Source organism: Metopolophium dirhodum, chromosome 8 (assembly GCF_019925205.1).
Source record: "Metopolophium dirhodum isolate CAU chromosome 8, ASM1992520v1, whole genome shotgun sequence".
NCBI lineage: Eukaryota > Metazoa > Arthropoda > Insecta > Hemiptera > Aphididae > Metopolophium > Metopolophium dirhodum.
In genome coordinates this window covers 27457550-27470485 of record NC_083567.1, presented here as the reverse complement: position 1 = coordinate 27470485, position 12936 = coordinate 27457550, and the positions used below count along the sequence as shown (strand labels likewise).

The 12936-nt window shown below is 32.6% G+C and overlaps 2 protein-coding genes across 2 annotated transcripts; one reads left to right on the top strand and one right to left on the bottom strand.

The window, feature by feature from the left end:
- Positions 1-1853: 1853 nt before the first annotated feature.
- On the bottom strand, positions 1854-2731 carry LOC132951056 (uncharacterized). The gene has a single exon (XM_061022750.1). The coding sequence runs from the start codon at positions 2409-2411 to the stop codon at positions 1986-1988; it is 426 nt and encodes a 141-aa protein (XP_060878733.1). The 5' UTR covers positions 2412-2731; the 3' UTR covers positions 1854-1985.
- Positions 2732-7118: 4387 nt separating this feature from the next.
- On the top strand, positions 7119-7625 carry LOC132951393 (protein FAM200A-like). Its single transcript, XM_061023205.1, has one exon. It carries the CDS (start codon positions 7119-7121, stop codon positions 7623-7625), a length of 507 nt encoding a protein of 168 aa, XP_060879188.1.
- Positions 7626-12936: the final 5311 nt, after the last annotated feature.

Below are 12936 nucleotides of genomic sequence, written 5' to 3'. Positions count from 1 at the left end.
AGGCTATGAAACGAATAACAATTTTTTTATACTCAACGTATATACTTATTTTGGCGGAGTATTTTTATTGGAATATCAATCAATTTTTGTTGATACCTTATTATTAATTTTTAAGAACATATTGGTTTAACAATGATGTTTTTAGATTCTGAGCGGAGGTTATTCTGAGCTAGTGGTTTTACAATGGTGTTTATTTTTATTTTTTTTTATCCTGTATACAAATTTTTACCAGAAGGAGTGCTTTGATTTCAACATATAGTACCTTATCTTTTAGCAAATTGGATCAAAATGGTACTTTAGAGAGGTCATTTTTCGATTTTATCAATAGTTATTTAATGCCACGGGAAAAACCACCCAAAAATTACGAAAAACCGCTAAAAAAGGATTTTAATTTCTAACGCTTTGTTTATCACCATATAGAAACGAATAAAAAATAGTAATATTATAATATTAATTCAACTTACATGATATAATAAATAATAACAATATAAAATATCCAGACTGACAAACCGTCTCCGCTCAGAATCGTTTTTCTTATACAATGATAAATGATAATATATCATTGAATTCAAGTTTAATACAATCCATTATACAATGACCCACTTGTGACCTACTGTACAGCAGAGCAACATCCACTTACCCACTTTTTTTTATTTTATTATTTTTAATTATTTTATAAAATAAGTTCATTTATTAAATGGTTTCCATTGGTTGCAGTTTATAATAGTAATAGTAGAAATTAGTATTATTATTTTTTTGTATATTGGTTGCCATTGGATAGTGTATTGTAATGCGGGACGCGGGGAATATTATTTTATAATATGATGAAAATACGCTACAGTTATTTCTGGGGTTATTTCTTATTTCTAGTTGATATTGTTCAAAATGATTTGAAATAATGCAGCGTGCACGTCTATGCGAAATTTCCAATTAGATGATTGTATTTTCAAAATTCATTATTTAACTACATATTTAATATGCTTTCTCACAAAATTTTTCTCGTAAATCGTGTTGTCTCCCGTAATATTATACCCGGAAAATTGTCGCGTGTTGTACTGCCTATGTGTGTATTTTAAGGTGCTATTTTTTTATACTTAGCGCTACCCAACTTTCATATAGGCCATAATATTTTTGACAACAGAACTCCTTGGTAACTGAACGACCAAAACTCTTGTATACTATTATTTAAAATATTGTCTGCCTTTAATACCATACTATAGTATGATATATAATTATTGTATGATGTACAACTTTACCTTATACTTATTACTTATTATTACTTATTAATTAGGTATTGTAATGCATATACGAATTTTCTTCGCACATTAACTTCACCACATTTGCATATAGTATTAAAATTAGTTATAATTATACTACCTGCTATATATTATTTTTTTTTTTTATTGATCCTGAAGCCTGAAACTATGGCCATTAGCTATTTTGTTTTTTGTTTGTATGGGAAAAATTATAGATTTAGAAAACACGTGTGTGTTATTTTAGCAGATTTTCAAGTGGGCATCCGTAGGTATCTGCCATGCCCGGGTGGGGGATGGCGGCACTTGTTCTCCAGACACCGTGACTTGGCCGAAGAAAAATGGCACCCGCGGCCGAGATATCAAACCTTATCTTAGTCCGCTCGGCCACTCCGTCCCCCCTTATATATTTTAATTATTGTATAAATGTACTAAAAATTGACTGTAATTTGCCTAATATTAGAACGTTGGGCTTCTGCTCGTATTCTTAAAAATAAATTAATAATAATATTACCTACTTAACTATCATATTTATTTATATTTTAGCTATAGGTACCTGGTCAAAAACAATATGACATAGACAGCCGGACGGCTACAACGTGACGATTTAAAACATTTTATTGACAAAAACAAAATATTATAATAAATATTATATTACAAGACTGCCGTTTTCCTTTTTCGCCGATCGATGGATTTTCATCGCACGAGCTTATCGGGGCCGTGGTCGGGTCGTCACGGGCGCATGGCCAACACGATGTTGTACAGGACATTGGCCTCGGCCAGCAGGACGACGGTCTGTGCTCCCAAGTCGCTGCGCAGCGGGTCGACAGCGGCCAGCAGCGGCCGGTAGTACGCCAGCAGATCTGCCGCGAACGCCTCGATGACGGCCACGTGGCCGGCGCGGCTCAGCAGCGGAGGCGCGGGCGCGTCCGGCTGCAGCGACCGGTAGTAATGTCGGATGGCCGTCCGGTTCTCCAGCACCCGTTCCATGTGGTCGGCGCAGCTGCCCCACAGGCGACCGTCCTCGTCGACCACGGTCGGCGGATAGTACCAAGGGCCACCGGCGCCGGTGCCCGTCGTTCCGGACAACCGGACGTTGTCGCGGAGTAGGTTCACCGCGGCCGCGGCGGCCGCCTCGGTCTCGGCGGTGTACGTCATGTAAGCGGTGACTATGATTTATATTTTACTGCGTAGTAAAAACACGATGATGATCACCTATCCGTCGTCGGCACGAGCGTCGTGTGTTACTTACAGTAAGTTCCGAGTCGGCGAGACGACACTACTGCAATACGGCAGCTGCAGTTGAAAGGCGAGTGATACGCATCACTACAATAATGATGATTATACAGATTTAGCCATTTAGGCACGTATGGAACTCGGGCACGAGCAAAAGTCCGTGGTAATGTCGTGGTATACTAAAATATATTATTATTCTGTTTCGAACAATGATATATCACGACCTAGATATAGAAATTAAAAGTGATTACGACGTCGACGTCGGTTGTTAAAAATCTCTGGTAAATTATATAAATTTGCCACGGAGAAGACAAAATATCACGACTCTGTTAACCGCAGAAACTGATAGCTGGTAAGCGGTAATAGAGATAACGCCTCTTATCGCACAGCTCGGACGCCATGGATTGTTTAATAATTGTTTTTTCACGCGACCACTGCAACTGCGCAGTTTGCTATAAGTTATAACACGGGAGATTATAGTCTATTATAGTCTAGATTATAATTTACCGTGACTACGGTAACCGCCACCATGGGACCAGCCATCCATCCCTCCCAATTATTTTTTAAATATACGTACACTCGAAAATAAGGTAGCACTCAGTTGAGAGTTGTCTAAAAATGCACTGCGCCATTACAGCTTGATGCTATTAAAAGTACCTACCTATATGAAAAATATAAATTTCCTAGGGGAGGATTATCATATTATATAGGTGTATTTTTTGTTATTCACCTTAAGTCGTTAAGTATAATTATTGTAAAATATATTATTACTATATATTTACCTACGTTAATACCGAATACAATAAATTTGTCACTGGACATGAAAACCAAAATACAGTTCAAAGCGAATTAAGAGTTTTTCTTCATTTGGGATTTTCTCACTTTGATTGCGTTATTGATTTCACCACATTGAAAAAAATGACTGCATTTTAAATTAAAATAACGTTTTTAGTATTTTAGATTCTGAGCGGAGTGAGGAAGCTAGTGGTTTTTACAATGGTGTTTATTTTTTTTTTTTATATATCTTGTATACAAAATATCTACCAGAAGGAGTGCTTCGATTTCAACATACAGTACCTACCTTATCTTTTAGTAAATTGAATCAAGATAGTACTTTAGAAAGGTCTTTTTTTGATTTTCTCAATAGTTTTTTAATGCCACAGGAAAAACCACCGACAAATTACGAAAAACCACTAAAAATGGGATTTTAATTTCTAACGCTTTGTTTACCAGCATAGAAACGAATAAAAAATAATAATACCTTTTAAAATATAAATTTAACTTACAAGATATAATAAATAATAACAATATCCAGACTGACAATCGGTCTCCGCTCAGAATCGTTTTTCTTATACAATGATATTATATCATTGAATTCAAGTTTAATACAATCCTTTATACATTGACCCACTTGTAACCTACTGTACAGCAGAGCAACATACACATACCCACTTTTGATACATTGTGACCATTGTGTTTTACTCTATTTTCTTTATACAAATTATTTAATTATTCCTTTACATTCGTTTTGGTCAATGAGATTGTAATACACATAATATCCTGAAATGATAAATAGGAATTTTTTGTTTGCATATTAAGAATCAATGAATAAAAAACTAAAGAATGTTCTTTATACAACGAAGAAATACGAATATTTACGTAAATTAATATTTCTATACTTTATTATTAAAATCTGTGAGCTTACATTTCATGGTGAGCATAATAACACACCATCTCAAAATAAACAGCTGTCCAGTAAAATGTCATAACCACGGTCTATTTATGTCTCAAAACCATAGTCATAACAATAATGGTCATAAGCGTAAATTGGGGGGGGGGGCTTAAGTGACATAGCCCCCAAAAAACTCTAACAGCCCCCAAAGTATTTCCTAACTTGACCTCGTAAGTATAATAAACTATTTTAATACGTGTCAATTGATATTTCTAGCCCGAGCCCTCCAGATTTTAACCAAATTTACACTGCACAACATTTGCACAACGTTTAAAAATATATAAAACCATGAATTCTAAGACTATAAATTAAAATATATATTATCATTATTATTAATATTTTTCATATAATTCACAGCGTTGTGTTACAGTATTCTGTGTTTTTTATCTGTAATATAATTTATTTTATTTTATTATTGATTATTTGTGGATTGTAATAAGTACAGTTTTTTAAATAATTGTTGTCATATTATTAATATGATAAAATATGTTATTTAAATTTAAAAAATATAGTTTTGTGGGGAAGTGGGGGGGAAATGTATTATGCATTTTTAAACATCCCCGTTAAATTATTTATGAATACCCACGCGGCCACGCCTATGAAGTATGAGGTACCTACTGCATATTTGCAAGTAGTACACTGCAGGATTATCTATACATATTAATTTCTATTTCGTACGAATTTAGCACTAAATGTGACTACTGATATTAGAAATGCCTTATGAATAAAATATGAATACAATTACAATTATTATTTATTACTAATTAGTATAATAACTTACTATACCATTATTATGTCCAGAACATTGTGTACTATTATCTTATAAAAATACACGTAAATAAGAACAAAGAGCACGACGAGACTGCGGTTCATCCGAATCTTTTTCCGACAAATATATCACCTACCTAATGATTGACGAAAATTCAAAATGATTGTCGAATGTACATAAATGGTGCGTGGTAACGCGAACGGCTTCAACATTTCAAATAGGTAGGAAAATGTACAAATTTTTCCGATTTCGAGATGTGCAACATTTACAGGCTATATTATGGTGTCCAACGACGGTGTCAACGACCACTACAAACGACCTCAGCAAACGATTATCGTGAGACTGATATTATATATTATTAGTATATACATTACAATACACGTATTCTGCATATTTTGCAACCATAATATTATATAATAGTACCAGAGTGCCTATATATATATATAGTCTTCAATCCGTACGCATCCCGGTGTTCGGTGATCTCCGTTCGGTAAACTCACGGGAAGACCAAAATTTTGAAATAACAATGTCACCTATTCAAGTATAATATAATATACCCAGGTACCTATATATGTGTAATTAATATACTGTGGTATGGGCGTGTGCGCACACCCGCGCTGTAGCAGGGCGTGCCAGCTCACTGCAGTAGGTATACCTACGTGAAACAGTGTCGTAAAGCGTATTTTTTATAAGTATTAATATATACCTACCCAAAAACTCTCAAAATATGTATTTGAATACTACCTCCAATACAATAATTATACCACGAGAAAATGACCTTCAGATAAAATCCGTACGTTTATAAGTTATAACATCTATACATATTATACGTAACATTTAATATAGTACCTATGTAGGTAGTAAGTATATTATATACTAAAGTTTAAAACCTATTATTAGTATTGTGTGTTTTGTATTAAATAAGTATTGTTAACAGAAAAACATATATTCGAATACCTACTTACTTTTATCGAAATGATTCTATATCTTTATATTCTATACTAAAATATAATATGCAGCTTACCTGCATCAACACTGCGCGATCCCTATAAACCTTGTTCTATATAAATACGCCCTGAATTACTTTAAACTTTATAGGAGCTCTGAGCTCTAAAGACATGAGGAACGCCCTGCAAAAATTAATAATAGTATATTGATAATAAAAGTCTACACACGCGTCTGTATAATATACCACATCATATACACCTACGTAATTTCTACGAATGAAGTTCTTTATACGTTGATGTAAACTGTAAAGTGGTACTCATCGTCATTTTACATATTTGTACATAATATACATAGTATGTTGCTGTATAGTCTCCAACGCTCCAAATTACAACAATTATTCATAATTAAAATATACAAGTCGAACAGAAAGACCTGATGAAAAAAAGAATGCTATTAAATATATGACAAAAATTGTTAAAATTATATGATTAGTAAATAATTTAAGAAATATACTCATGTCAGCAAATTCCCAAAAAAAATATTTTGAAAAAAGTTATTACGTTCCAAATTCATTTAATTAAAAAAATATTGATACCTATAAACTACTTGACTTAGATAAATGTTTTTACTATCGAAATTGTACTTATAATCAGATTCACAAATTGGCTATTTAAATTTTTTATTTTCAGTGATAAAAAATAAAAATAATTTTTTGTTTAGTATAATGTGTAGCGGAAGTGACTATAAATTATATAAAAAAAAATTTTGAACATTGATTAGAACAAAAGTTATTCCAAAAGTCAGTTCTATCTGTTACATCCTGTATACGTACATATAATAACAGTTTATATATTTGATATTATTATTGATTATTAATAGATGATATAGACCAGCGTTTCCCAAACCATGGGTCGCGACCCATCATTGGGTCGTGAAATTTTTTTGATGGGTCGCGACTAGCAGTTACGATTACAGTTATTTTAGTCGTAAAACTATTTTTGTGACAGTATAAATGGCTGATAAAGTTGGCATATTTAGTAGATATTTTTACTATACTTAATGATTTAAATTTTCGATGCAATGTAAAAATTTTGACATTTTTGATCAATCAAAAAAATTGCTTCGTTCAAAAAAAAAAATTATTATTTACAAAAAAAAAGTAGAAATAGGAAATATTGATATGTTTTTTGTACTTAGCGAGTTTCTAGAAGAAGACGACTCAGTGAATGTTAATGATATCAAAACAATTATTTCATTGCATTTAAATCAAATATCAATTGCATTGAATAGTTATTTTCCAAAAGATATTCATGACGATTTTCAATGGATTGAAAATCCTTTTACTGTTTCTATTGAAGAGTTGAACTTCAATACACTTCTTGAAACTCAGATTATCGATCTTTCTTGTGATAAAACTTATGAACATAAATTTAAAAATGAAACTCTTATAGATTTTTGGTGTGCAGTATATAATGAATATCCAGAACTTTCAATTAATGCAATAAAAAAACTATTACTTTTTCCTACCACTTATTTGTGCGAAAAAGGATTTTCTACCATGGCCAATATTAAAACAAAACAAAGAAACAGATTAGATGTCACACATGACATGCGCATTAGTTTATCTAAAATTGTACCCCAGTGGGAAATTTTATGCAACAGTGTCCAAAATCAAAATTCACACTAAATTTTCTATTATACTAATTTTTTGTATTTTATATTTTTATTATAATTTATTTTATTTATTTATTTATTAAGTTATTATTATTCAGTATATTGTAATCGTATTGTATTTTATAAAAAACTCAATGATAAAATGGATTATAATAAAAATCTTATTTATTTACGGCATACTTTTTTTTTTGAGGGGGGGGGGGGTCGCGTACCTAATAAAGATTAAATTTATAGGTCGCCATTGCAAAAAGGTTGAGAAGCGCTGATATAGACGATAGTGGACAATAAAAATTGGTGCGATAATTTGTTCATTAAAGTAATGCGTATGGCGCAACGGTGTGACAGAAACGATTTATTATTTTGTAAAACCGCTTGACGCGTCCCGACTCCTAAACGTGTTTGAAGTGTTTGAACTGTCTATTCGTCGCGTATATACTTTTTATCAACATTATTTAAGTTTCCAGTTCGTAAAAAAATACACGCATTGCAATAATACGCGTAGTGTGCACTATAAAACTCGTTTTTAAAAAAACAACAATTATAACACGACGTGCACTTGTATAGCAGCTCATGGAACTGTTGTCAATGAGAATTATTATTAGGTATTTGATTAAAGTCATAACGATTCGAGGACCACCAAAATCGGTACCAATAATAATTATTTTGGCCAAAACGATAGCCATGAAAAAAAACACTGCGGAACCTCAGAAAAATACAATTTATAAATTCAGAGCAAAAAACATTTTTGAATTTATCAGTAAGTTATATTATATTTATGTACACGTATTGTCGCTGTAACCACTGCAGCATTCATATTTCTCATAATTTATTCTATTGGAATAATACCTACATTGTTCTCTTGTTTTCACAAACTTAACTTCAAACCGTTTCGCAGAAGCATGTATATATTTGTATATAGAAAAAAAATGCTCAAAATCGAATTAAACTTTAAAAACGAATTTCGCTTGACCGACCAACGAGGCGACGACCATATTATACCCAGGTAGAATCTAGATATGTATTACACGAGTTGGTATGAAAAAAAACATAATATTATACAGCTCGTCAAAACGATTATGATTACTATTTGGTATTATATTTTTTTTCTTATACCTAATATGAAATGCATAAATAACCCGACAACATTCTTGTGTGCGCGCGCACGGGACAGCAATTATAACTCTCTCACGGTGTTCTCTACACATCCATGTTACCACGCATCCATAATGTGTGAGTGTGTGTGTGTATGTGTGTGTGTGTATGTGTGTGTGTGTACATAATATTATAATATACCATACAGGTATAGAACGATGTCGGGTGGGCGTGTTCTCGCCCTTATGTTCTAATGCATAATCGTTAACCGAAAAGAAAAAAACTGCACGAAAACAATAGGCTATAGTTGTTTTTTTTCTACTGTTATTATTACATTATTATTGTTGTAATATTATTATTATATTATTATATCTACCTGCCGCGCGCGCGTCCGCCGGGGTCACGACGACCGGCGTTTATAGGTACATCCCGCAGAAAGCTACCTCTATAATATACTCGAATTTGATTTATCGATCTGTAGCCCGCGATCGTTGTCTAATATATTATATTATCCAATAGGCACCTACGTATATATAAGTATACTAAAAATGATCACCTAATTTATAAATTATGTATACGTTTATAGGCTTCGTATACCTATACTCACCGCGCATAGACCATTTCAAAAATCTATTTTTAAAGGTATTTTTTGTTTCGTTTGGCGTCGACGTGCGTGAACGGTTCGCAGGCAGTGTTATTTTGTATTATATTATCATAATCATTACGACCTATATCAGTATAGTTCCGCGTAGAAGGTACACATTTTTTATTTTAAATAATAATTACACGACTTCTCGAAATATTTAGCATAGTTTATATTTTGTTTTGATATATTTTCAGATCGGCGCGTTTAAAATAATATAGAATATCACTCGGAGGCTAGAATAAACGTATAAACCATAATAATATAGGTACCGTATTATTATTTATTAAAGTATTCGCGGTGATCTGCGTTTTAAAGTAAATTCTGTGCTAGTGCGGAATACGGGAAATCCACAAAAAAAAATACAGATAAAGTCATTTAAAAAAGTTGAGAGGTGCGAGAGAGAGGGTGCAGTCTTACTGCAGTGATAAAAAATACAAAATTAAACGCTCGAGGAATTATTCAGATGACGTGTGCGTATATATCAGACATATATAGCGTGATGCGGGAAACGCTGTAAAACACTATATTGTAAAATTATATCATACGACGATGGACCGCCCTGCAGAATAAAGCAACCAATTAATATTATCAAAACGGCGCGTCGAGTGCGATCGTTGTCGCGTTAAAAAAGAAAAGACCTTTGCAGAAAATAAGGACGGGGAAGCGAATTATAATAATAAATGCGTACAGACTCACACCACCACTATAACGCATTATGTATACTATGACGTAAAACCGCGATGCGAAAAGGCATCAAATCACAAAAGAAAGCGTGCGCGGCTGCAGATTATAATATTATGATAATGACAATAATATTATTATTATTATACCTGCCGGGTCGGCGCGTTCCGTTGTCGCAGTGTTGCGGCGCCGTGCGGGCTGCTGCTGTAGAGACGCACCGAGGAAACGATCGCGACAACACGAACAAACGGTTTTCGCGACTCCGAACGGATTTGAACAAAAAAATAAAACACCGGCGACGGCGACAACAAAAGGTTTCCGCCGGAGATTAACGCCGCCGTATTGCTGCCTGCAGTGTGCCGCACTCGTACTTGCAGGCAATAGCTGTTCGGATGTATAGCATAATGTAAATAAGTATAATATTGTAAAAATATATTATTATATTATTGTACCTACATTTAGCGTGTACCTATTCACTATTCGTCGTGCTCTGCGAGGTTGTATATTATGTCATTGCAGCCCATCGTAGGTAAACGAAATCGAAATCAACTAATAATGTTTGTTAGGTACTTAATAGTTATAAATTATAATACTTATGAGTTATGAATATTAATTAAATATAAGTTTTGAGGTTTCTTTCTCCTTAAAAAAAAGTGCAATTTATTAGAATACTGGGCATTTGGGCCCCTCGATTTTAAAATATACATCAAGTTTAAATTAAACCAAGTTTTTTACAGTTTTCGTATATAAATAAAACATTTATTAAGGGAAAACAATTTTAATTTGGGGGGGGGGGTTAAATATCCAAACCCCTCTTGGCTTCGTCACTGCATGCTACCATTGATTAAATATACAAGTATATTACCTATTTAACCAATGATAATATACATTTCAACACATATTTTGTATGATGTGTATGGTGTATCTAGGTATATATTAATATATTATACTGTGTTTAAAGTGTTTAAACCATTGATTATCAATTGCTTTAAGTATAAAAAACAATGATTTTTAGTTAATGTTATTAATTCCTTACTCACGCGGGCTATACGCCTAAACGTTATATTATTTTATGGCTACCTAACCACTGATGCACATTATGCATATCTTCATATTCGTAATATATATCTGTAACAATTAATGACCGGAAATTTATCGATTTGCATTTTTTATAGATTTTTACTAAATGTTAAGAGGACGTCGCACCCATATGACCCATATTGTGTCGTATCAAATTTCGTTCGCTATAGTTTCAATAGGGTGCCGTCAGTTTTGATAATAGAGTGTTCTCTCATTGGTTTTTTACGATATTTTAATTTTTAAGTGAGTTTTGAGCATTTAAAAATATTAATGTTTCACATACTCATAACTGACTTAAAAATTCAAATATCGTAAAAAACAACGAGAGAACACAAATAATGTTGTTACTTAATAGGTTGATAATAGTTCAATTCACTCTAATAGTCTAATATCAAAACTGACAGCACCCTATTGAAACTAGCGAACGAAAATTTGTTATGTACCTATACCGTACGTGTGTAAGACAACACGCATGCGAGTGCGATGTCCTCTAAAACTAAATATAGCTAATTGATAATATATATATTATATATAGAGTATAATAGTATATAGTAGGTATGTACTATGTAAATAAGTCTATTGTCTATAGGTATATCAGTGGTTCCCAAACTTTTTTATTCTAGCGTTTCTAAACTTAAAAAATGATTATCTCGATCACACAAATAATATAAAATAAAATAGGTTCAAAATGATATAATATTATTAAAACTTTCTTGTTTTTATATGTACATACATTTTTATGACAGAAATAGTAACTTACTTAATTTTTTATAACTATATATCAAAATAGTTTAAAAATGTTTTCATTAGTTGTAAATTGTAATTCTAAATCAATGACTGCAATAAGATTTTTAAAAGTGGAAACTAGATCTATATAACCACGAGAATGGTCTAAAGATGAGTGCAAGAGAGGCACAGTGTAGGAACCGCTGATATATAATTTCGTGTTGTGCCATTTTGATTACCGTTTGATTACCTGCATAGTTAGATATTTTTGTACTTTTATAATAGTTTTTAAATTTATGTTCATACAAAACTGATTGTTATTTTATTAACATTTCAGTGGACAATTCGGTTTTTACATAAAACATCTTCGGCTAAGACTGCTTAACAATTGTTTCGAGTTTTTTCATGTTGTATATAATATATAGTATCAATATACTATCGTGCATATTATGTATTCGGTTCCTATACCACTAGTATATTATGTATATATACTGCAATAGTTCATATACCTATAATCCTATAAATTAATATTAATAATAAAAATAATAATTAATTAGTAATAAGACAATAATAACATATGCCCGAGAACAAAAGAGCTGTCCACGCGGGGCGAACAGGGTGCGGCCGACTCCGGACGAACAGGAGGAGCAGAGTGCACATCATACCATAAAGGTACATATTATAAACAATTGTATATTATGTATACATGGTATATTCACCTCGGCGGTCACGTTCTCGAAGACTATGAAGACGAAGAAGAAGCGTTTAAGGTAGCGGCGGTAAGCGGTTCCGCTGTTTATGGTCACGCCTACCCCGGTCCGTGTGTGCACCGGGTATATGATGTATAATATACTTATATACACGCACTAGCTATATACATTATATATATATATATATGTATATATTCATACGATGGGACGCACTGGTATTAATTTTGTATTAAATAATATTATATAGGTATAGGTAGGACAGGTAGGTACTCGAACGCGTCTAAACTGCACCGAGCTGCACCAGTCCAACGCGGTATAATATACAATATATGCATGCGGTGTAATTAACAGGTAGGTATATAAATAATATATATATATACCACATATAT